The sequence below is a fragment of the Hyaena hyaena genome, unplaced genomic scaffold, assembly GCF_003009895.1.
Source record: "Hyaena hyaena isolate Hyena2069 unplaced genomic scaffold, ASM300989v1 scaffold_1612, whole genome shotgun sequence".
NCBI classification, from domain to species: Eukaryota; Metazoa; Chordata; class Mammalia; order Carnivora; family Hyaenidae; genus Hyaena; species Hyaena hyaena.
This window is the reverse complement of record NW_024082248.1, coordinates 37,978-64,763: the sequence shown is the minus strand read 5'-3', so window position 1 is coordinate 64,763 and position 26,786 is coordinate 37,978. Positions and strand designations below refer to the sequence as shown.

Here is a 26,786-nt window from a genome sequence, read left to right as displayed (position 1 = left end):
GTCCTGGATGCAGCCCGGTATGTCTTCAAGGCCCCTCTGTCTCCTAGAACTTCCTACTCCCTCCAACACAGCTGTGTCCTCACCTCTTAACGTTAAACTTACCCCTTCCCTTCTTTTTCCGAAGACTCCATCATAACGTGGCTTGAACCCACGAACTGTGAGATCATGACCTGAGCCAAAACTGGGAGTTAGATGCTTAACCGGCTAAGCTGGCTAGGTGCCCCTCTACTTTTTAATAATAAAGGTTTTAGCCATCTTTAAATGTGATGTTTTATTTGCTAATATAACACTGCATTTACATTATTGTTATACTTTATTAGACTGAGAAAAGTCTTCATAGGTGTTAGTCCTATAAGATCTCTTGACTCTCATTTTTGTAATTTAGATCAATTTATTTTTAATAGACATTTTAATCAACTTATTAATGGGGGAGGAAACATGTGATTTTTTCAAGAACTCCAGAAAATTTGTGTTTACTTCTTTGGCATATATGAGGGATATTATTTTGATGCTTTTAAACAATAGGATGAAATTTTAAGAAGAATTTTGCAATAAAAGAAAGACTCTGATACTTCTCTGTCTTCTCTGCCCCCCAAACTCTCCATGTCCTAAACTAGACCTATTGTCCTCTCACAGGTTCTTAGTCCAATCCTGTTTCTGGGCACAGGGGATTTAAGAAGCCTGAAAACCAGCTTTCTGCCAGTTATATTCTGTGTGGATACATTCTCTTGTTCTAAATCACTGAGTTTTGACCTAGTTCCCTGTAAGCTCTCTCCCATCTCTTACTCCTATCTCAACAGCTAAATCCTCACCTCTATCCCTTATTTTCCATGGAGTTTCTACCTTGGTTTCTATTTCAGTTAGGAATGTATTTGACTGTAGGCAACAGAATTCCCAAAGGTAGCTTAACCAAGCAGGTGGGGTTTGTTTTGTTTTGTTTTGTTTTTTAATTACAAGAAACCTGGAGGCGTGGCATCCAAGTCTAGGATTGTGGCTGCAGTGTCAAAGACCTAGCCTTATTTCCTTTTCTCCACCATTCTCAGCATTGTCTTTGATCACTATGTACAGATGCAGCATGCTTATATTCAAGGCTGGAAAACAAAAAGAAAAGAAGAGGTTCTGGCCAGTAATGCTTATCCCTTTATCTCAGAAAAGCAAAATATTTCCCAAAAACCTGCCCCTTACTCCCAACAGATATCCTTAATATGTCTTGCAGTAGAATTGGATGCAATTTGGGGTGCCTGGGTGGCTCAGTCGGTTAAGCATCCAACTTTGGCTCAGGTCGTGATCTCACGGTTTGTGAGTTTGAGCCGCATGTCGGGCTCTGTGCTGACAGCTAGCTCAGAGCCTGGAGCCTGCTTCAGATTCTGTATCTCCCCCTCTCTCTGATCCTCCCCTACTCTCTCTCTCTCAGAAATAAAACATTAAAAAAAACAACAACCCAGAATTGGATGCAGTTCAATGCAATTGAATGTCTACCCCCAACTGCTAGAGAGGGAAGTGGAGAAGCTTTTGGGTAGCAAGCAAGAGTATGTCGCCACTCCAGTTATTCTAGCCCTGGGATCCACCTTGCTCTTGCTCTTGTTCCCAGGTGCTGAGAACCAGAACCTGCGAACCCCAGACCTATAATAAGGGTAGTGTTACCAGGCCTCCCTACTGCTAACCCCTTACCTGGGGTTCCACTCATTGCTCTGACATGATTCATGGTTGTTGCTCTCAGGAGATTGACTGGACAGCTTCCCATTGCCTTGGCTGACCTCATCCTCAAAGCACCCACTCTATGTCCAGGGCTTGCTGGGATACTCTGGGTCCCCCATTCCCACCCCTCAAGTCAAGCTATTCAGTAGGGCTCAGCTCCAATACTGATCCCTGGAGACAATTCAGCTTTTCAATCCTAGACTGCCTTTGATCTTCTTTCTAGGAATGTACCTGACATGTGGTAAGCCCTAATAAAAGTTTTTCTAAAGGAGTCGATGTCCAGGTCTCTCTGATAAACACAGATTAGAATGAAAGCATAGGAAAGACAAACATCCAGAAGGAATCATCTATGATAATTCTTTGTTCTATATGAAACTGTAGGAGTACAATTTCTTTGTGATAAAAAAAAATTTACATGTAGATGATTTGTTCTTCAATTGCCATGCTGCTTAGACAATGCTGGAGAAAAAAGATTTTTCTCCCTTTCTGGAGCCTTAAGGAAAGAATCAGACACACATCCTCACATTACACTGAGACCTAGTAACTTTTTCTGTTGGCCTTCCATGCATGCAGTTTTGATGTCCCTGATTCTGTGAACCATGATAGATAGACATGGATAATTGGTGGCAGATGTACATACCTTCTCCTCTAGAATAAGTTTAAGGAAATATGACCTAATTGAGGAACAGTTCAAACAAGCACTGATATTTAATTAAAGGTCATGTTCCCTTTGGATAATAATTAAGGGAAAGAAGGTTTTTGTTACACAAATAGAAGCTTAAAATGTAAATAGGAAATACAGTAAAAAATATTTAGGAAAAGAATCTTTCACTTATAGTTTTGACAAATATTCTACATGGATGGCCCTTTAATAGAAAAATGCATACAAGGCCCTTGTGGTTTCCATTATTTGTTGTGGTAACAGCAAAGAACTGCAAAGATGTATCTCATCCTACATTACCATGATATTCTAATTATAACTTTTACTTAGCATTGCTATCACATGCATAAGTGCATCCAAAACTGGAGCAGAGGAACAGAGCATGGGAAATCTCCAGACAAAATGGAAATTCTTATGTTTCTCTCTGTTAATTTCTACATTTCTAAAAGAGAAAAACAGTACACAGCAAACGTTATTACAGATGTTGCCAACATATACCATAGAAGAAACTACTGGTAGTGACTTGCCTCATTCTTAAACAAATTATTTTAGGAGGAAAAAAATATCAATGAATGAGTTAAACATAAATATATGTGAGTAGATTTGCTACAAATCACCTAGGGATTCTTCTTATAGTATAATGGTTAACTATCTAAATTACAGTCTCATCAACATTGTTTTAAAGGTTTTATTTTTAAGTAATCTCTATACCCAATGTGGGGTTTGAACTCAAAACCCCAAGATCAAGAGTCACATGCTCCACAAATTGAAACAACCAGGCTCCCTCTCATCAAAAATTTTTATGTGATAATCAGGATCTCAAAGGATAGTCACTACTGAAAATTTCTAACTTTATCAATTGATTCAAAATATAGGTGCTTGTGCTTTGAACATTTTACATATTGGAATTAATCTTATATGAATTAATGTCAATCAAGAAAAGAATTCCATACACCCTTTTTTCTTATATCTCTGATCTTTGATTTTTCTTTCTTATCAGAATTTCAACTGAATTTGTTGAAGAAGGCAGATCATGTAGCTTACTAGTAGTTGACCCTTTTGAATTAAGACTTCAGGCAAAAGATTCTCATTCAGCTAAGCAAGCTTGAGCAATCTGACCATGTAGGAGGATAAGGATTTAGATATCTATTTATGGCTTCCTTGTGTATTTTTCTCTTTCTCCTCCTAAATTCAGGAAGGTAGTAGGCCACATGCTTCTTTGCCTCGGGGGAGTATCAAATGTGTCATAGGGAAGAAAGCAGAAGTTGCCTGCAAGATACTTCCCTACTTGGTTTTATTTCCAAATGCCAAAACTGCCCACCTCTTCCCCCTTTAGAAGTGTATGCTAGATTCCCTGAAGGGAAAAGAGAACTGAGTATGCCTGTAAGAGAAAAACAGTTGTGCCTTGAGGAAAATTAGAGCTTTCTGTGCACCCTTTCTTTCCTGCCTTCTCTTCCCTGGTAGTAGCCTGAAGAAAGGGCCAATATTTCTAGCTCATCAAAGATGCCTGTCCTCGATGGTTGAATGAAAGCTGCAAGAGTCATGGATCTGAGACACTCTGAGAACTATGGCAGTGGGCACCTCCACAGAACGCAGAGTATGTAGATGACAGAAGGGACCTCCCCAGTGCTCTCTGAGGCTATGTGAAGCCTCCTTACTTGCTTGGCAAAAGATCAGGAGCAGCAGGGCAAGGGGGTGTCAGGAACAACTGAGCTTGAATTTCTTGCCTACATTGTGGGAGAGGAGACTCTGGGTCAAAATTAATTCAAGAAAACAAAGAAATATGATATTTTTTGCAAATAAGAGGTTGAGGATTGAGATTCGTAGCCAAAACAACTGAATACAGATGCTTAAAAAGGCATAAAATGGAAGGTATATCTCTTTTCCTTTTTGAAAAAGGGGTAGTGGTCCCTTTCACCAACAACTGATATTCTTTAGAAATGGTGGTAAACCACATGTAAGAACTAGCTATATTCATTTGAGAATGTGATCTTCAAATACATAAGAAGAATTTAGTGGACCAGTGTGCATTTGGATATATAATCCTGTTTCATTGTTCAAACCTCCCCATTCTTTCATTCAGTCACTTCCTTCCTCTCTGTCCTTCATTCCCAGAGCTCACAGACATCACTCATTCCCCAAGCATATGCCCTGTGATGTGTTCCCATAGGACCCTTTTACTTGCCTTTCATAATAATGTCCAGATTCTGCAATGGTGTGTAAAGTTCATAAGAGACAGAGTTGTGAAAGGAAATCATTATTTCTAGTGGACTGCTATCCCTATTATTTGTTAAGTTTTAAAATACAGTGTAGGGCACCTGTCTGGCTTAGTTGGTGGCTTGTGTGACTCTTGATCTTGGGGGTTATGAGTTTGAGCCTCGTGTTGTGTGTAGAGATTACTTAGGAATAAAATCTTTAAAAAAAAAAAAACTAATTTGGGGTGGCTGGGGGCTAAGTTGGTTAAGCATCTGATTTCAACTCAGATCATGATCTCATGGTTTGTGAGTTGCAGCCCCACACTGAGCTCTGCACTGACAGTGAGAGCCTGCTTGGGATTCTCTTTCCCCTCTCTCTCTGCCCCTGTTCTGCTCTCTCTCCTTCTCTCAAAATAAATAAATAATATTTATTTTATAAAATATTTTATGAAATAAAATAAAACAAAACAAAATACAGTATAATGACAAGAACAGCAAATGAACATATTAACTACTTTAGGTCCACGATGGGCCAGCATTTATACTGACATGGCTTCCTCCCCCCACTCTCCGAAATTAAGGCCAAAATGGATACTGGATTATTGCTTGAGGTAGAAAAGGAAAGGCGAAATTTTGTCACAAGTACTTTCAGTTTCTTAGGGAGGACAATCAGGTATTCTCCCTAATTTTGGTTCATAGTGAATAAGCAAAACCACACATACACAAAAATGTTCATGGCTTCAAATTTATCTTATTTTCAATGAGACTCTGATCATTAGAGCAACAGAATTTTCCTGGGTGTTTAAAAGATTGGGCAGGCAATTTATTACAGATAGATATTGGTTATATGTAATATTCTTTTTTAAAAAATTTTTTTAATGTTTTATTTATTTCTAGGAGAGAGAGAGAGACAGCATGAGCAAGGGAGGGTCAGAGAGAGAGGGAGTGACAGACTCTGAAACAGGCTTCAGGCTCTGAGCCAGCAGTCAGCACAGAGCCCGACGCGGGGCTCGAACCCAGGAACCGTGAGATCATGACCTAAGCGAAAGTTGGACGCCTAACCGACTAAGCCACCCAGGCGCCCCAGTTATATGTAATATTCTTAACAAAAGATAACAATATAGCTATTTTATGCTTACTTTCTTTCCCTAATTAAAGACTGATTCAGTTGCTTGGAATCGCTTTTTAAAAATTAGGCTATTTTTTTAGAGTAGTTTTAGGTTTACAGAGAATTTGAGTGGAAACTACAGAATTCTCATACATTTCTCTTTACCACCTTTCATGCCTTATTCCCCTCCCAAGTCTCCCTATTATTAACGTCTTGCATTAGTGTAATTGTTTGCTACAACTCATGAGGTGATATTGATGCATTATTGTTAACTAAAGTCCGTGGCTTCCATTAGGGACAACTCTTTGTAAATATCCCATGGGTTTTGACAAATATATAATGACACCTATCCACCATTATAGTATCATACAGAATAGTATCTCCTCCTCCCCCCCCCACCTCACACCAGTCAGAGTGGCTAAAATGAGCAAATCAGAGAACTCTAGATGCTGGCGAGGATGTGGAGAAACAGGCACCCTCGTACACTGTTGGTGGGAATGTAAACTGGTACAGCCCCTCTGGAAAACAGTGTGGAGGTTCCTCAAAAAACTAACAACAGAACTCCCCTATGACCCAGCAATAGCACTGCTAGGAATTTACCCAAGGGATACAGAAATGCTGAGGCATAGTAGCACATGTACCCCAATGTTCATAGCAGCACTCTCCACAATAGCCAAAACATGGAAAGAGCCTAAGTGTCCATCAACAGATGAATGGATCAAGAAGATGTGGTTTATCTATACCATGGAATACTGCATGGAAATGAGAAAGAATGAAATCTGGCCACGTGTAGCAACATGGATGGACCTTGAGGGTGTTATGCTGAGCGAAATAAGTCAGGCAGAGAAGGACAAATATCATATGTTTGCACGGATGGGAGGATTAGGAGGAACTTAATGGAGGACCATGGGGGAGAAAAAGGGAGGAAATGGTGGGGGAAAAGGAGAGAGGCAAACCATGAGAGACTCTTGAATGCTGACAAAAACTGAGGACTGATGGATGTGGGGGGGAGGGGGGGATGGGCATGGAGGAGGGCACTTGTGGGGATGAGCACTGGGTGTTATATGGAAACAATTTGACAATAAACTATTTGTAAAAAAAAAGAAAGAAAGAAAGAAAGAAAGAAAGTGCTTCTTCTGGCCAAAAAAAAAAAAGAATAGTATCCCCCCCAATTTTTTTTCAGAACTACCATAAAACTACATGATACAAAGTTCAGTATTTATTTAATTGTTTGATACTCTTATGGTGATAAATTTATCTAGGCACACCTAAATTTCATCATGTGATTATATGTTCATTCTTTGCCTCAATCTCAATTCCTAGGGAGAAGACCCCTATATTCTGCATAGCAAATTTTCACAAATGTTAACATTATTGTCAGGTTCACTTCCATTTTTTTCCCTCATGGCTAACTGATTCTGGCTTCTTCATCTTTTCCCAACAGGTCTTACTTCCCATTTTTAAATTATCTCTGTGGAAATAATGAGAAAACATGCAATATAAGGATGACAATTTAGCATCATGAAACTGTCTTCAGCAGACCAGATCGTTTCTAACTTGTAAACATTCACAACGGCCTATGCTTTCATTCAAGAAGAACTACCCTTAATATTTCTGAGCTTTGACTTAATGTGTAATTTAATCAACATGAACAATGAGTTCTATGAGCACAATTTTTAAAACATGGTATGGTTCTTGTCCATGAGAGGTTTATCAAACCATAAAAAGTGGACATAGGTATTGAAAGCATGGTACAGGCCTTATATATTATAAACATTTGAAGAAGAGAGATTTCTCTGGCTGGTTTGGTGGATATTTCATGGGGTGTCCTAGAGGTGGCTGGGAAGGTTGGTCAGGATTTGGATGGGAGGTAAAAACAGTTCAGACTAGGAGAACAAGAGCAAAGCCACAAAAGCAAAGGCCATAAAGTGAGTGAAGAAAAATGAGAAGGCCAGCCAGAGCGCAACAACGTTGAGAAGTGGGGGCATGAAGGAGGGGGTGGTGAATAGCTTTGAAGCCAGTCAGAGGAGCTAATTTGAGACAGTAATAAGCAACAGGGAACAGTTATGGGCTTAAAAACATACCTAACTATTTTAACCTGACTCTTTTGTTGAAAATGATGATAAGAGCCAGTTTGAGCAGAAAGAAGAATCTTTTGGTTTATATACCCAAACCTAAGGAAGGAGAGAAATACAGCAAGCAGGTCGTTAGACAATGCAAAATACCATGCATGCAAAATACCACTGGGATTCTCCCTCTCTGTTTTCCTCATCTCCGCTTTGCTGTCATGTTTTCGGTGATATTAGAACCATGGTCACCAGGGTGCCTGGGTAGCTCAGTCAGGTAAGGTCCCACTTAGGTCAGGGCTTTATCTCACGGTTCCTAAGTTCAAGCCCCACGGGCTCTGTGCTGACAGCTCAGAGCCTGGAGCCTGCTTTAGATTCTGTGTCTCCCTCTCTGTCCCTCCCCTGCTCATGCTCTGCCTCACTCTCTCTCTCAGAAATAAATAAACATTGAAAAAGAAGAAAAAGACCATGGTCACCAACGTTTTCTAGTTTGCCTTTTCATGAGTGCCCCATAAGAGAAGAATTGACTTTTTGTCCTAATTCTGGTTAAAAGAAAGAAAGAAATGCTGGGAATGTCTCTGGTCATCCCAGTGTGGATCACATGTTCTCATCTGTAACCAGTAAAGAGGTTGCCAGCAGTCCTTAGAACCCCATGGTTGAGGTTGGAGGCTGGATTAGGAGAAGTAGTTCCAAAAGAAACCTACTGTCTCCAGAAAAAGAGAAGAGGACAGGGCAGAGAAAATAGCAGATGTCCTCTATAATGACATTTATTTTTTCACCGTTGTCATTCTATGAATAAACAACTAATGCAAAAGCATTTTGAAAACTAGGAATATTGATCCAACACAAAGAAGTAAAAATTAAAATCACCTGAAATTCTTAATCTAGAGATAGCAAACCTTTTAATATTTTGGTTTACTTTGTTTCAGTTTTTCATGCAAATTTGTTATCTAATGTTTGGTGTGGTAGACAGAATAATGCTTCTCTCCTCAAAAGATATTCAGGTTCTAAACCCTGAGATGTATGGGTATGTTACTTTACACAGCAAAAGGGATTTTTCAGATGTAATTAGAGGTCTTGAAATAAACAATCTAATCTTATACCTAAACAATCTAACCTTATACCTCATATATTCTAGGTATACCTTATACCTAGAAAAAGAAGAACATACAAACCCAAAGCTAGAAGAAAGAAGGAAAAAAATGAAGATTAGAGTGGATATAAGTGAAGTGGAAAAATTAATGAAATAGAAAATTTCAATGAAACCAGGAGCTGGTTCTTTGAAAAGATAAACAAAATTGATAAACTATTAGCCAGACTCATCAAGAAAAAAAAGAGAGATGGCACAAATAAATATAAGGTCAAGGATTTTGAGTTGCAAAGATTATTGTCAATAATCTGGATGGGACCAAATTAATCACAATGGTGCTTAAAAGAGGGAGGCAGGATGGTCAGAGTCAGAGAAAGAGAGATTAGAAGATGCTATGCTCCTGGCTTTGTAAATGAAAAATGGGGCCATGAACCAAGGAATTTAAGCAGCCTCTAGAAGCTAAGAAACAGATTCTTCCCAAAGCTTCTAGAAGGAATGCAACTCTGTCAACACCTCAATTTTAACTAGATGAGACTAATTTTGGACTTCTGACATCCAGAAGTACAAGATAATAACTGTAACTGTGTGTTGTTTTAAGCAGCGGAGGTTATGGTAATTTGTTATAGCAGCAATAGAAAACCAAGTGATATACATATGTATATGTATATTTATGTATATATGTGGGCTTGGGGTTCTTGTTTTCAACAAAATCAGGATCATCCTGTACTTTACTTGATGTTTTGCGATGTATAGTTTTCCAAAATAGGAAGACTGTGTTTTTGGTTTGTTTTTAACAGAAAAAAATGACACAGCAAAAGTGGTCTTAGTAGTACCAAAGATTGGTTAGGAATATTATGCAGGGCATATCTAAAGGAGAAGAGGGAGGGTAGTGGGAGACAAGCCCGCTGCTTTTACAAAACTCTAGTATGAGATACTGAAGATCTTGAGAGGTGTAGCAGCAGCGTGGACTGTGAGGAAGGAAAATTAGGGATGTTTGAAGAGCATGACTGATGGGACTCAGTGATAGCACCTTAGGTGATGTCATGTTCTTTGGCATAGCCTTGCTTCAAAGCACATACCTGAACAAAAGTTCTAGTGATCAGCCAGTCATCTGTTTACTTTGTTTTTCCATGACATATTTTTCAAATGGTTTCCCATGCAGTTCAAAGAGTCATACAAATATGACCATGAGGCAGCAAAGGGAGAAAGCCATTTCCTAACTCAATCATCAATCCCCTGGAGGAATTATAAAGGAAAAAAAGTGTTAAGTGATAAATATACAATAGAAGAATCTGAAAATGTATTTGGTAAAATAACACTTCTAATTGTTCCAAAATGGATATTTTGTCTATATATTACATATATACATTTTGAGCATGAAGTCTGGAAACCTACATAATATTTCTTTTTTTTTTTTACAGATTGAATACTCTTGATTACTTCTTCTAGGGCAAGCTAAAGATAAACATTTTTTAATTTAAAAATTTGTTTTAATTTTTTTTAGTTTTTAGAGAGAGAGAGAGAACGAGTGGGGGAGGGACAGAGAGAGGAAAACACAGAATCTGAAGCAGGCTGTAGGCTCTGAGCTGTCAGTACAGAGCCTTATGCGGGGCTCGAACTCATGAGCCATGAGATCATGACCTGAGCCGAAGTTGGACACTTAACCACCAAGATGTGGCGCTCCAAGATATACATTTATTCAAAGGAAATCTGAGACACAAATCCTCTTAAGCAAAGAATCACAGATGAATGTGCAGGGGTCAATGCAAAGACTGCATTAATGCACTATGTCCATTACTATTTTGCACAGTGAATTCTTTGCCTATGAGGAACAACATAGTAAACATATCACACAATATAAATTAACACATCATGTGTGATAATATCAATAAACCATGTATCGTATATAACATACATATACATACATGTACATGTGTGTTTCCAGTCTTTTTTTCACCCTAGTCTTCAATTACTCTGTCGCCAATCTCTGTGGCCACCAGGTGTGTGTGCATTTACTTCTTCAGCCTTGATTTCTCAACTTAGATATGTCCCTTCTCAACAAATATTTACTGGGCAGCTGTCATGGACTGAACTGCATCTTTCTCCTGCAGCAGGGGTGCCTCCCTGCTTCTAGAATGTTTTCACTGTTTACAGTAGCAACTGTAAACCTGGCAATAGCCCACACTAAAGGGATACTTGATGGAAGGTCACGTTCTGCCCTGTTCTTTCCCATTGCAGACATTTTTGAGATGGGCATAGCCTTTATAGTTTATTATTAAACACTAAATACAAGTCACTCCCTCTTACAGTTAGCATGTATAGCTAATACTAGTGCTAGTAATTTAGTTATTGAGCTAGCAACCTGGCTCAAAAGTAGCACTCTGTAACATGTGCATAATCAGAGAATTGCTGAGTTCTGATTGGTTCAATTTCTACATGGTCTGATTGTGGATGACAGAACACTCATAAGAGTGCAGGTTGTGATAACTGCTCTTGCATAATAGCTGTTGTTTGTTCTAAATAAATATCTGGAAATGTCCCGTTCTACAGACTTTAGAGATAACATGTCCCTTCCTGTAGAAGGGCTACTCGTAAAAACAAACAAACAAAAAATATCTAATATGTTTTAAAAATTACATAGGATATGTAATACTCTACTTATTACATATACATATTACATAGGGTATGTAAATCCCACTTGTGGGAAAGAAACAAATATACTGTTATAGGCAAAGATCAAGGGTTCTGCAGTTGTTAATGTTCAACTGGGAGGGTTAAGATGTGTCTAGCACGGCCCATGCAAGGCTCTTGCCTCACCTTATGTTACTACCCCTGACTCTGTTTCTTCCCTTTGGCACTCAGATTCCAATCACCAGCTAAGTCTCACTTCTTTCACAAAGTCATCTTAACCTGCTCCAGCCCCACTCAATTTCTCTCTTCTCTTTTTCTTTCTTTTCTTTTAATTTTTTGGGAAAGATAGAGAACAAGCAGGGCAGGGGGAGAGAAAGAGGTAAACAGAGAATCCTAAGCGGGCTTCATGCACAGCCTGATGCAGGGCTCAAACTCACGAAAGGAGAGATCATTACCTGAGCTGAAGTCAAGAGTTGGACGCTTAACAGACTGAACTACCCATGTGCCCCAATTTCTCTCTTTCTCTTAACTCCTATTGTATTTAGTCTGTATCAGAGCTGAGTTTTTAGTTGTTCTCAGGTTAGTTCATTGGTTCTTGCCTCACTAACAGTTTCTTGAATGCAGAGATCCCTTTTTATATTAAAATTAACTTTATTTTCTGTTAAATAATTAATGCTCTGTGTGTTATTTTGTTCAATATTTTGTTTCAGAGATTTATTTATCTTCATAAATATTAACTTAGTTCATTCATTTTAATTGCTAATTAAAGAGTACAAATTTAGGGGTACCTGGGTGGCTCAGTCAGTTAAGCGGTCAACTTGGGCTCAGGTCATGATCTTGCAAGTTCATGAGTTCGAGCCCTGTGTCGGGCTTTGGAGTGGCAGCTTGGAGCCTGGAGCCTGCTTTGGATTCTGTGTCTCCCTCTCTCTCTGTCCTCCCCTGCTCACGCTCTGTCTCTCTATCTCTCAAAGATAAATAAATGTTAAAAAATTTTTTTAAAAAAAGAATACAAACTCATTAAAAGATAAGGAAATAAAAGAAAGTGCCATAATCTTATACCACTTGGCAATAAACATTTTTGTCTTCTTCTGGTATTCTCTTCTACATTTTTCCTATGTAATATGTTTTTTCATGAATTCATATTATTCGTGTTTGTAATTTTTTATTAATCATCATATTGTGCATATCAAAAATTATTCTTCTAAAAATCATCATTTTCTTTTAATTTTTTAATGTTTTTTATTTATTTTTGAGAGAGAGAGAGAGACAGTGTGAGCAGAGGAGGGTCAGAGAGAGAGGGAGATACAGAATCCGATGATAGGCTCCAGGCTCTGAGCTAGCTGTCAGCACAGAGCCAGACGTGGGGCTCGAACCCACAAACGGTGAGATCATGACCTAAGCCAAAGTCGGATGTCTAACCGACTAAGCCACCCACGCGGCCCCTCCCCCAAAACTCATCATTTTCTTAATCTCATTGCTAGACATTTAGGGGATTTACAGTTATTTGCTATTATCCCACAATATCCTAGCTAATGTTTTGCTCTTACTCTTTGGAATAAATTCATAGAAGAGAAATTGCTTGGTCAAAGAGATAAACAGTTGAAGGTATTTTAATGTCTATTGCTAAACTGCCCTCCAGAATAAGTTTGTAACAATTTATATTCCCACATACAGTGTATGAGAATGTGTTGGGGTTTTTTTTCCCATCCTTTCCAACAATGGGTGAGATCATTTTTTTTAAATCAGACTACTTGTATTTCTCTAGTACTGCTTAAAGTGATTCAACAGAGCTGGAGACATGGTAGACACTAAAGGAATAGTTTTGATAAATTGATAAATAAGTAGTGTTCTTTTCACTACTTATGACTACAGGTTTTTTAAGTAAATAATTAGTCATTCATTCAATATATTTATACTACATGGGACGGTCCCTGGTGTACCTACTAAAAGATAACATCTAGATAGGAAACAGTTTAAATTACTGTAACAGAAGACAGTGATGACTAGTTTTAAAACTAACGTGTATAAAAGCTACTCTTTTACTCTTAAAAAGAATGTGTCCTATTGTCCCAAAAAAGTCTCTTGGGAACAAATAATTTGTCTCCTTTTTCTAAGAATAGGAAATATTAAAACTTCTCCTCTTGGGAAAAGGACTATGAATTTAGGATATGAAAATCTTCCCATCCACTAGCTATTAGAGTCTTCAGAAGCAGGGGAATTGTGCCAGAGAGGAAGTCAAAACCTGGTGTGGATTTTCACAGTCTCCCTTCAAGATGAAGGGGTAAAAATATCAACAGTAAAATTTCTCGGGAGAATTTTTATGTTTCTATTCATTTCTGAAAGTTTGTTTTATTAAAGATACCTCAGGGCTAGGGCAACTAGATGGATGTCCTGTTTAGTTAGGTGATTTAATTTTACAAGGCTCCTGCTAAATTATCAGAAAGATTATACTAAGGTAACAATTGGTCCCACTTTTCCCATGTAAAAATCTTTTCACATTATATAAAGTGGTAATCATCAAAAATTATCATAGCTTTAGAAATTATAGCAGAAAGAACATGTGAGTGGGGTCAGAGGATATGGATTCTAGTCTAATGTCTTCTGATAAGAGTTATTTAACTTTAGGCAATCACTTCTTTTGGGGCTATAGTTATCTCTAAGCCAAAAATCTGGCTTAGGTCAGCATTTCCCAAAGTGTGTTGTGTGGAACACATGTTTTATGAGATGTTCCATTGGAAAAAAAAAAGCAGTTCAAGGTTGAATACATTTGGGAAATGCTGCATATAACATGTATCTCTTAGAAATTTACAGTGAACATTAACATATTAAGACCACTGAAAACCACTCTAGTTTAAAAACCCACTAAATTTTGTTTAATCTAGCATTTTTTCACGAATTAAATTAAAGGAAAATTTTATGTTTTTGGAATCATACCTACTAATATCATGTGGAACTCAAGTTCCAAATAACACACTTTTGGAAATGACAGACTATGATCCTTTGATATACCTGGAATTATGGTACTACTCCTTCTTCTAGAGGTATTCAGCCTGTCCCCTGGAACCTGCTCTTCCTTCCGGAGTCTCTACTTCACAGAGATGGCCACTGCATTCCAGTCTGACTCCCAAACTAAAACTCCGAGGGTCATCTTAGCTCTCCTTCTCTTTCACTCCCTTATATCCAATTACAAATCAAATCCTATGGAGTCTACCTCTTTAGCATTTCTCCCATCTAGTCCCTTCTGCCTACTTCACCCGCAGCATGGCTTGTCCCGGTTGTTGCCATCACCTTCTAATGTACTCCTGCCCCAGTCTGGTCTCCCTGGTCTCCAAAACACAAATTCAGTTGTTCTGGGGTTTAAAATCTCCAAAGATTTTATTATTCATTATATTTCCTGGAGTATCAAGTTCAAACTCCTTGGTTTAACACGTAAGCACCCCCACCCCCTCCCCCCCCCGCCTTAAAGAAGCCCTTCTACCTTTTCCTCCCATCTCTTTGAGCCTTCTCTCTGCTTGTCTGGACAAAACAGAACTGCTTGCAGAACCTCTAAAGTGTTGTGCTGTTTGGTGCCTCCATTCCTGCATAGGTATTGTTGCCTTTGTCTGGAATGCCAGTTCCTTCCTTCCTTATCAGGTTAGCTCCTCCCTGTCACTGAACATTCAGTTCAAGAATCCCCTCCACTGGAATGCTTTCCTGAGCTGGGAATGGACTCTGTAATAGTGACTTCCTTGCATCCTTTACCCATTAGACTGTGTGCTTTTTGAGGGCAGGAACCACCCTGCCATATCTTTCTTGCTTTTGTTAGAGCTCAATAAATTCTTGTTGAATGAATGAATGGTTTTATGGCTTCAAAGAAATGTTGAGAACTTGCTTAATGAACCTGAGAACTTTTCTCAATGGCTGAAAAACGCCTGTCTGCTTGCTTGCTTGCTTTTTCTTTCTCTCTCTCTCTCTCTTTCTTTCTTTCCCTTGACCAACCTAAGCACTGGGAGGAAAAAGCTATTTAAAAGCACTCAATGATCTATTTTTTAAAGGAAGTTCAGTAAAGTGAATATCTTGTATAGTATCACTCAGCCTAGTAATAGTGTTTGATGACAAAAGAAATTTATTAGGTCTGGGGCTCAGGTGTGCATAATCTCAACAAACCTGGCCATAAGGGAAATGGGATGAAAGGGTGTAGACAGATACATATGAATTATCACTTATCAAAACATTTACATTTATTAATTTAAAAATAGTTATTGTGCAATTTACTATGCTAGCATTATGGAATATATAAAAACAATCTATTGTATTACATTCATTAGGCAATATCATAACTTAGTGAAATAATTCCACAGAAAGAAACAGAAGGCAAGGAATTGGTCAGCAGCACCATTTTCATATATAAGATTACATTATTCTACAGAATATTAAAGCACCTATAAAGCTTAAAATGCAAAAGTAGAGTTATGTTTCTAAAGTACAAATATCTCAAGTGTGAAATGCAACTAGTAACTGTACTGTTTGGTTCTAAATGCCAGTTTGAAACGGATTGTGCACCAGTTCGGAACAGCTTGTGCAAAAAGGCTGGAACCATATGACAGTCCTTAAGAATATATGAAAAAATGGAATGTAATTAACCAAACCAGGATATGGCCCCAGGACAGAGAAACAAATACTCTGGATCTTAGAAAGGGAGCCCAGATGTCAGAAATGTTATAGTTAATTCCTCATCTGTGAAAATTTAAGATGCAGATACTCTTATTTAGCACGCAGATGAGAAGGCATGAAAAGGAATGTTCACTACAACTATTTCCACGTCACACTTCTGATTGGTCAATTGTTTTAATGCTGTCAACAAACTTACTTTGCATGTAGCCAGGCAAAAATAATTTAATTCTATTTTTTTCTTTCTTTGTTCAACTTCAGGAGGTCAAAATAAAGATATAAAAACTTAAGATTAAAACCTAAAAGTCTGAGTATGTCAAGCTTGTATCAAAATGAGCAGCATATGAGGAATTTAGAGCTTGGTGATCCAGAAAAATGCCAACACCTTATTCCTAAACAATTTCAGTATGGGGGGGGGAGGGGTGACAGAACTTCAGGACGCAAGATAAGCAAATTTCAAAGGTAAAAAGTAACTAAAAATCATTGAAATGCCCAATTACTAAAAGCTTCTCAATACAGTTAACAAAAATACATATAGAGTTGTCGGCCAAAATTGGTTTCCCTAAAAAAGGTCTCACGGACTGTAACGACAATGATCCTTTAAGCGCCTAAGACATCTGATGTGTTGCTGGGGTCTTTGAATACGTGGATGACATAAAGGTGAATGCATACAGGTCCTGTGACAGATCTGCTCGAAGCTTCGGTGTGTCTCACGGCCCTGGGACCGAGGCCACGGGGCCTGCTTCCAACGAAAGGCGAGCAGGGGGTGGGACCGCACCGGGATTTTCCTTCCTCGCTCATTCATTCTCTGATTCACTGGTTCCTGGAGGCGGTTCACAGGCGCGCGCGGAGGAAAGGCGGAGCAGGGAGGACAGCCCCGGCTGGGTGCGGTCCGGCGCCTGCAGGGAGGGTGAGCAGAGCCGGCGAGGGGGCGCGGGCGGGGGGCGCTGGCTGCGGGCGGACGCCCGGGAGGGGCGGGCGCGGCCGCCTGCGCCGGAAGTGAGTGGTTGGCGGCGGGCGGGGGCCGCTAGCGGCCGGGCGTGAGTCGGTCCGCCTGTCCGCCGGCCGGCCCTCAGCTCCGCCTTCTGCGTCTCGGCCGGACGCGGCTGCCCTGGGGTCGGCCACCGCTGGGCGCTGCGGCCGCCCCGCCTGCTGCGCGCTCCCGCCCCGCCCCCGCCGCCGCCGCCCGGTCAGTCAGTCAGTCAGTCACGGTGCGCGCGGCGCGGGAGCTGCGGGCGCTCACGGCGTCTCCGGGGAAGGAGCGCCGCGCCTGAGGCGGCGGCGGGGTGGCGGCCGGAGCGTCGCGAGCGGCGGCTGTCCAGTCCGGGGCCGCTGGAGGATCGAGCAGCTGCCGCGGTGAGTGCTCAGCCTCACCCTCGAGGCGGGCGGAGGGAGCCGGCCGGGCGCGGGCCGTGAGACGCTGCCTCTGCTCCCGCCTCCATTTTCCCGGCGCCCGGCCCGGCCCAGCCGTCCGGGCGCGGTGCGGGCAGCCGAGCTTGGGGCGGGGTCCCTGCCGGGCCGGGCTCGTTGGACCACGCCCGGCGAAGCGGCGGCGGCGGGTGGGTGGGGGTCGTTGGGGCGTGGGCTGCCCCCTGCGCCCCTGGGGGCAGTGACGGAGGGAGACAATGAGACACAGGACCGCCTGGGAGGGTGCGGTTGGGCTTGGATTCGGTATCGGGGTCTGGTGCCCGGGACCGCGAGGAGGAAAGGATTCTCCCCTACTCGCCGCAGAAACCAGTGATTCCGTGTCTGGGATTCCTCGGGCTTCGGTGGCCCCCACCTTTCATACATGAATTCAGTGCAGAGATAGAGAAATGCGGGGCGCTTTTTGCGCCTTCTTTCTAATTAAGCAGGCTAAGTAATTGGTCCCTTGGTTTTGAGCCCCCTCTCATGTTGCTGTGTCTGTGTGCATTCCCGCCGGAAATCCAAACTGCAATTCATGGGGCGGGGGGGGGGGGGGGGGGGGGGGGGGGGGGGGGATGGTGAGGAGGAGGGGGAGGCAGAGTAATACTGTTAGGATGCCTTCATTTTAAGACAGTCTGTAAGATGTGGTTTTCTTATTCAGACAGTGTCTTAGGGTGTCCCCACAGTGTGAACTGGGAACCGCACAAGCCTTTACTGCTTCTAAGCACGGAGACGTTGCTTGGTATGAAATAAGAGCTTTTTGGAAGGGAATAAGCGTTGCATTCAACTGTGTCTTGTGTGAGGGAGGTTTCTTAACATTTGGTGGGAAGGGTAATTAGGGAAATCTGGGAGAACTGAAAGGTTCTTCACTTCACCTCCCCATAAGGGTTGATGTGTCTGCAGCATTTCCCTTGGAGATGTGGAGAGCTGCCTGTGTGTATGTGAAATCTGTATAGGAACCGTAAAGGTAACGTCCTAGGGATAGAGTGTGAACGGATTATTAAAAGGGTGGTAGTGAGTTCATAGGAATATTAAATTCAGCAAATCTTTGTGGAATGCCTACTGTCTGCTAGAGTGGGGGACACACAGAGTGGACCAGACCTGCCGCACGGCGTGATGGAAAGAGCTCTTTGAAGCCAGGGAAACCAGAGGCTCCATAAACCTGGAATTGGGTAGTGGTGTGACCGCTAAGCTATTAACTCTCAACAGTACTTTTCTATCAGTAAAATGGGAATAACACCACCAGTTTATCTCCCCAGGTGGTTGTCAGAGATTCAATGAGATAATGTATGCAAACTGCCTAGCACCTTGCAAGGCTGTGACTGTGTTAGCAAATGTTGATTCTTTTCTTCCTTAGCCTACTGCCCTTGGGATTTTCCTAGGGGTAAAGTGGGGGAAGAAGTTACGGTAGGTAATTTGTAATGCAATGCATTATATAATGTTGAAGTAGAGATGCAAAATAGGGGAGCAAAGAGGAGAGAGATTAATTCTAGATTGGTAGCACTGGGGGAAAATTCATGGCAGCTGTGACATTTATGTGGCACCTTTAATGGGTAGGATTTTAAAAAGAAGAAGAATGGGTAGAATTTCAGCTGATGTAGATGAGGAGGACATTCCAAGCAGAGGTGGCACTATCCTTTGAGACCCCAATTGAGGAGTAAGACCAATGGGGATAGGGCAACATAGAGACGCTCAAAAGCTTTTTAGCTCTTGTTGAGTCTAACCTTCAAAGATTGTCTCTGTTATTTTGTTTTTTGTGTTGTGAATTTCCCAGAAACCAAATCGAGCCCTATTCAAATAAGTACAAAAATGTCAACAAAGCTTTAATACACGATTTTTTGGATTAGACATTTTGTGTTATTTGGACTGTTGCTCTCCTCTGAATTTAATAAAGAATTATTTGTAGATATTTCCTCGTGGTGAATAATAGCTCTATTCGGTAGAAAAGCAGCTGATATTTCAGATTGAGAGGTCTAAGATTATGTAGTAAATGGCTAACAGGAGTGGAGTAGTGTGCACATACTGGGTATGCCTCATACTCTTGGTCAATATAATTTGTTTTTCGCTAATATTTTTAACACTTTATTTTCTGAAGTGTTTTTAACCATGTCTTTGAGGATAATTAAGATGACTTTTCCTTTGGTTTTGCTCTCTTTCGGTTTTTACCCCATACATAATTACTATATTGTTTAGATTAGCATGGTGGATGATATCACACTATTCATGGAGTCTATAGAATCTCATGGCTTTGCCTTGGTTTTGAAGTATTCGAATGTCAGCATTATTGTTAATCCCAAACTCTTAGGAAAATTAACATTAGCAAAGCAAGATATGTGACCTCAGGCTAATCTTTTATCTTGGATTCTAATTACCTGTAAAATGAGAAATTTGGATTAGATTACTGGTTTTCAGTGTGTGTTTTACTGCTTTGGAATTTTGTGGAGGACCTTCAAGGGTTCTGCAGATGTTTCACTTAAATCTCATTAAAAATGTATTTTAAACCTATATTATATTTTATTTTTCTTAAGCAGTTTTTTGTCAAGTTGGTTTCCATATAACACCCAGTGCTCATCCCAACAAGTGCCCTCTTCCATGCCCATCACCCGCCTTCCCCTCTCCTCCACCCCCATCAGCCCTGAGTTCTCAGCATTCAAGAGTCTCTCATGGTTTGCCTCCTTCCCGTTCCCCAACTATTTTTCCCTTCTTCCTCCTCCATGGTCCTCTGTTAAGTTCCTCCTAATCCACCTATATGTACAAACATATGGTATCTGTCCTTCTCTGCCTGACTTATTTTCTTCAGCATAGCACCCTCAAGGTCCATCCATGTTGCTACACATGGCCAGATTTCATTCTTTCTCATTGCCATGTACTATTCCATTGTATAGATAAACCACATATTCTTGATCCGTTCGTCAGTTGATGGACACTTAGGCTCTTTCCATGTTTTGGCTACTGTTGAGAGTGCTGCTATGAACATTGGGGTACATGTGCCCCTGTGCATCAGCACTCCTGTATCCCTTTAAACCTATATTAATAAAAAGTGACTACTAAATGACATGCCTTGTTTTAAGTGTTTTACATGTAAAATTTACGTCTTGACATAATCCTATGAAGTAAATTCTGTAACACTCTGAATAAACCGGCTTAGACTACAGACCTATAAAATGACAGACCTGGGTTTGAAACCAGTCCGCATAATTCCTAAGCTTTCTTAGGAATTTGTAGTTTTCTTAACTACATTTTTATACTGCCACCATAATAACACACACAAATTTTTTTATTGTAAAATATATAACATAAGATTTACCATTTTAACCATTTTTAATTGTACATTTCAGTTGTATTAAGTACATTCACAAAGTTGTACAACCATTATCTTAAGAACTTTTTCATCATTCCAAACTGAAATTACTCATTAAATAATAACTCTGCACCCCCCTCTCTCTAGCCTCTGGTAGTTACTTTTCTACTTACTGTTCTTATGAACTTGGCTACCCTAGGTACTTTATATAAATGGAAATCTGCAATATTTGTTCTTTTATATTTGGCTTATTTTAATGTCTTCAAAGTTCATCATGTTATAGGATAAATCAGAATTTCATTCCTTATTAAAGGCTGAATAATATTCCATTGTGTGTGTGTGTGTTTATTCATTTTTTATTCATTTTTAGAGAGATGTTTGTTGTTTCTGCTTTTTGGCTGTTGTGAATAATGCTGCTTTGAACCTTGTCATACACATGCCTGTTTTAGTCCCTGCTTTCAGTTCTTTTGGGTATATACCAGCAGTAGAATTGCGGGATCATATGGTAATTCTGTGTTTGATTTTTGAGGAACCTTCATACTGTTTTCCACAGTGGCTGCAGCATTTTACGCTTCTATTAGCAGTGTACAATGGTTCTGGCCTCTCCACATCTTTAGCAACAATTGCTATTTTCAGGGTTTTGCTTTGTTTTAAAATGGCCATCCTAATGAGTATGAAGTAGCATCTCATTGTGGTTTTGATTTGCATTTTTCTAATGATTAGTGATATTGAGCATCTTTTCAAGTACTTATTGACCATTTGTGTATCTTTGTAGCAATGTCTGTCCTTGTCCTTTGCTCGGTTTAAAAAATTGGGCTGTTTTGTTGTTGAGTTGTAGGAATTCCTTATATATTTTGGATATTAATTTCACATCAGATCCATGATTTACAATTTACATTGTCATGGGTTGCCTTTTCACTCTGTTGATGGTATTCTTTGATGTACAGAGTTTTCATTTTAATGAGGTCCACTTTATCTTTTTTTCCTCCTGTTGGTGCTGATGCTCTTGGTGTCATGTCCAAGAAATCATTGCCAAATCCAATGTCATGAAGGTTTTCCCATATGTTTTCTTCTAATAGTTTTATAGTTTAAGCTTTTATGTTTAGTTAATATTTATGTGTGGTGTTAGATACGGGGCCAACCATATCCTTTCACATGTGTATATCTGGTTTACCAGCATTTATCAGCATCATTTGGTGAAAGGACTGTTCTTTCTCCATTGAATGGCAGTGGCAACCTTCATGTATGTATACAAAAAATTTTGAGTTCAGAAGCAGCTGGCATTGTTGGGTGTTGGCATGGAAATGACTCATTGTGATTGGATTTAGTATCCTTGCATTCACTAGCAAGTCAAAATGCAAAGATTCACTAAGACTTTGACCAGAAAGACTATCGCTTTGGAAGTGTAACCCCGTGACACCATGGAAAAAGATCCAGCGTAAAGAGGGCATCTCCCTGTACCCCCCCCACCCCCAACAGCAGAGGCTCATCATTGCAGGCAAGCAGCTGGAAGGTGGCCACACTCTTTCTGATGACAATATCTAGAAAGGGTCATCCCTACACCCGGCCCCGCATCTGAGTGGTGGTATGCAGATCTTTGCAAAGACCCTGACTGGCAAAACCATCACTCTGGAGGTGAAGCCCAGTGACATCATTGATAATGTAAAGGCTAAGATCCAAGATAAAGAAGGGATCTGCCCTGACCAGCAGAGGCTCACCTTTTGCAGGCAAAGCTGCTGGAAGATAGCAGCACTCTTTCTGATTACAGCATCCAGAAAGGATCAACTCTGCACCTGCTTCTCCATCTGAGGGTTGGCTGTTAATTCTTCAGTCTTGAATTCATATACTCAGTGATGGCATTACTCTGTGTTCTAGCCATTTGCCCCACTCTAAATTTAGATATTACCAGTTTTACCTGTTTTAGATTTACCAGTTTTGGTAAAGCTGAATTGCTGTTTTTTTCAATAGCTGTTCAAAATGTTAGTAAAGGTTTTGTTGCATAGTAAAAAAAATTAACAGATTGAGAACCATAACAACATATTCAAAACCAATTTTGAAAGAAAAAACTTACTTTAAAATTTTTTTTTCAGCAGAGGGGAAATGGGTGATAGGCATTGAGGAGGACACTTGTTGGGATGAGCAGTGGGTGTTGTATATAAGCCAATTTGACAATAAATTATATAAAATTAAAATGAATAAAAGTAATTTTTTTTCAATTTAATTGAAGCATGTCCTGAGACTACAAAAGCTGCCACCTACTTGAAACTACTTATCTGGGTGAAATCAAAACACTACAGTAATAATTGGTTTGCTTAGATTGTTACAAGACTATTAGCTAACATACTTAATCCTTAATTTGTCTCTTTGAGATGGTAATAAATTAATATATTTGAACATAGAATAGTATGAGCAGCATTTGTGTCAGTTTTATGTATCTGAGATGCTGTATAAAAGTTTCATCTGGAGGGGCATCTGGGTAGCTCAATTGATTACGTGTCCAACTTCTGCTCAGGCCGTGATCTCCCAGTTGGCGAGTTTAAGCCCTGCATGGGGCCCTGTGCTGACAGCTCGGACCCTAGAGTCTGTTTTGGATTCTGTGTCTCCCTCTATCTCAGCCTCTGCCCCACTCACACTATGTTTCTCTCTCTCAAATATAAATAAACATTTAAGAAAAAAATTAAAAAATAATGTCATCTAGACATGTGCCCCAGTGTTTATAGCAGCACTATCAACAATAGCCAAAGTATGGAAAGTCAAATGTCCATCAACTGATGAATGAATAAAGATGTGGTATATATATATATAATAGAATATTATTCAGCAATCAAAATGAATGAGATCTTGCCATTTGCAACAGTGTGAATAGAACTAGAGTGTATAATGCTAAGCAAAATAAGTCAGAGAAAGACAGATACCATGATTTCACTCGTATGTAGAATTTAAGAAACAAAACAGATGAACGTGAAGGAAGGGAAGCAAAAATAATGTAAAAACAGAGGGAGACAAACCATAGAGACAAATACAGAGAACAAACTGAGGGTTGCTGGAGGGATGGGCTAAATGGGCAAGGGACACTGGGATGGGCACTGGATGAATCCCTAAATTCTTTTCCAGAAAACATTATTACACTGTATGTTAACTAACTTGGATTTAAGCTAAAAAAAGATTTCATCTAGGAAAGTTTTATTGGGAAATAATAGAAAACCCCCAAATTAAATGATCTCTAAGCTTTATCCCATGCTCTTATGGCTGTTACTTTAAGATACAATTTACCACATGTTGAGGCAGATGTCTTAAAATACATCACTCTAATTTACAGAATGGCTTTTAAAACAGTATATATTTTGGTGTTAATAAAATACATATTGTTTCAGCTAAAACATGGAAAGAGCCTAAGTGTCCATCAACAGACGAATGGATCAAGAAGATGTGGTTTATCTATACCATGGAATACTACATGGCAATGAGAAACAATGAAATCTAGCCATGTGTAGCAACATGGATGGACCTTGAGGGTGTTATGCTGAGCGAAATAAGTCAGGCAGAGAAGGACAAATACCATATGTTTGCACGTATAGGAGGATTAGGAGGAACTTGACGGAGGACCAAGGGGGAGAAGAAGGGCGGAAATGGTGGGGGAAAGGGAGAGAGGCAAACCATGAGAGACTCTTGAATGCTGACAAAAACTGAGGACTGATGGATGTAGGGGGGAGGGGGGGATGGACATGAAGGAGGGCACTTTGGGGATGAGCACTGAGTGTTATGTAGAAACTAATTTGACAATAAACTATTTGTAAAAAAAAAAAAAAAATACATATTGCTTCTCTTTGTTAGGCAGAGCTAGATGTGATGGAGAAGTCAAGAACTAGGTATTCATGCCTCCAGAACAGCATATCAGTTTAAGTGCAAGATACAAGGAATCAGTAGAGAATGTAATTAAGGGAGCAGAGTCCAAGAAGAAGCACAGGGTACTGGGATTTGAAAAAGGGGAGGGATTAGATTAGGTTTAGAAAAGAAAGGACAAATAAGTCATTCCTTTACATGAGAAGAAAAGCAATATTGGGAGGTCCATAATGATGTCTTATCATTATGTGACACTTAAAATTTAAGCCCCCTGGTGAAGAATGGTGAATCTGGAGGTAATTAGAACTGTAAACATTTTAAATAGGCCCAAATATTGTAGAATTGCAATAAACCAGTTTTGTAACCATACTTAAGAAGTTGATGCTTTTTTGGGAAATGCCTTTAAAAGGATCTTGCTGTTTGATATGTGAAGAAAAGTGTTAGCTAAGTCAGTACAGCAAAACAACCAATAATGTGACTTGAAAATACAGATTGTACATGCCTCTATCCATGGTTCTCAGTCATGCATTGCTCTCCCTACTTTTTCCAGTCAAAATCTCACTTACCCTTTGAGACCCAGTTCATATACCTTCTTTGTGAAGCTGTTAGACACCAAGCAGAATTAATTGCTTTCTTCTTCATTTCTCTAGACCTTACTTGATTTGCTTTATGTTGTAATTTTATACTCTCTTAAATCCCCCTGAATTGTGGAGTATTAGCCCTGCTTTTACTCATCTGAAATACCTCAGTCCCTTAAGAATAGAAATTCAGTAAAAGGTTTTTAGTGAAAACTATTATTTGAAGAATTATTTACAGTTGGTATTACATCTGAAAGGATTCACTAAGATCTAATAATGTTTAATAATGTTTATTTAAAAAGAATCATTCTTTATTGGCTTGTTTGGTTTATTTTATATTGTAACAAATGACTTTAGAGACTAGTGAAGGGAATCAGTGATCCCCTTATCTATGAATAGAGTATTTATAAATGTTAGTAATGGCTAAAAAACCTTTTTGTTTATTCTACAATTTAAAAATAAATACATATTTTTAAAGCAGGAGCAATGAATATGCTACATTATGTTTGAAAAAATCTTGGGTTTACTACTTAGTAATACAGAAATTCTTAAGTCTTCGTCTTAAATCTGTTTAATTTGGTACTTGGTTTTAATGCTTGTCTTAACTAGAAGGTATCTTATGTAGGGACATATGCCCAAAGAGAGTAAGTATAGATTGGCTATGCTTTCTTACTGGAGATACCCATTGTTTAATTTCTATCCATCAGTTTTACAGATTTGGCTAGTAAAGTTTGCTTTTCCAAGGCAAGAATTTACATTGATATATTTTTAATAAATGTGTTCAAGATCCATAGAAAACTCTGGAAAGCCTTTAAAGACTTAGAAAATTGTTTTTCTGTTTTTAGGATATGCGAGTACGAATACTTCAAGATGACACACCCTTATTTTCTTTTGTAATACCTTTATTTTTTACTGTATATTATTACACTATATTTTTACCGAGTTTTAAAATGCCTCATTGATTTTTAAAATACAGATTAACCAATTTTTTGTTTTTGCTGTTAAAAACAATGGCTAGGTGGCATGCTACTAATAGTCACCACAGAAAGTCAGCAGATTTAGACTCTATAAAAAAAAAAAAAATGCTGGGGCGCCTGGGTGGCTCAGTCAGTTAAGCGTCCGACTTCTGCTCAGGTCATGATCTTGTGGTTTGTGAGTTCAAGCCCGCATCGGGCTCTGTGCTGACAGCTCAGAGCCTGGAGCCTGCTTCAGAGTCTGTGTCTTCCCCACTCTCTGCCCCTCCCCTGCTCATGCTGTCTCTCAAGAATAAACGTTAACAAATTAAAATAAAATAAAAAAGCATACCTTTTTGACACCTCTTTTTTTTAAATTTATTTCTGAGAGAGAGAGAGAGAGAACGAGTGAGCACACGTGAGCAGGGAAGGGTCAGAGAGAGAGGGAGACACAGAATCTGAAACAGGCTCCAGGCTCTGAATTAGCTGTCAGCACAGAGCCTGACGTGGGGCTTGAACCCACGAACTGTGAGATTATGACCTGAGCTGAAGTCAGACGCTTAATTGACTGAGCCACCCAGGCGCCCCCAACACCTCTTTTTAAATAC

General features: G+C 39.7%; 1 protein-coding gene across 1 annotated transcript in view; it reads left to right on the top strand.

Annotated features, from left to right (window-relative positions):
* The window catches only part of LOC120226155, a 147,455-nt gene that overhangs the window by 85,710 nt on the left and 34,959 nt on the right, over positions 1 to 26,786 (top strand). Inside the window, exons 3-4 of the mRNA XM_039224349.1 lie at positions 16,760 to 17,098; positions 17,294 to 17,455. Of these exons, the coding sequence (XP_039080280.1) occupies positions 16,760 to 17,098; positions 17,294 to 17,455 (501 nt within the window). The remainder of the gene's footprint in view (positions 1 to 16,759; positions 17,099 to 17,293; positions 17,456 to 26,786) is intronic.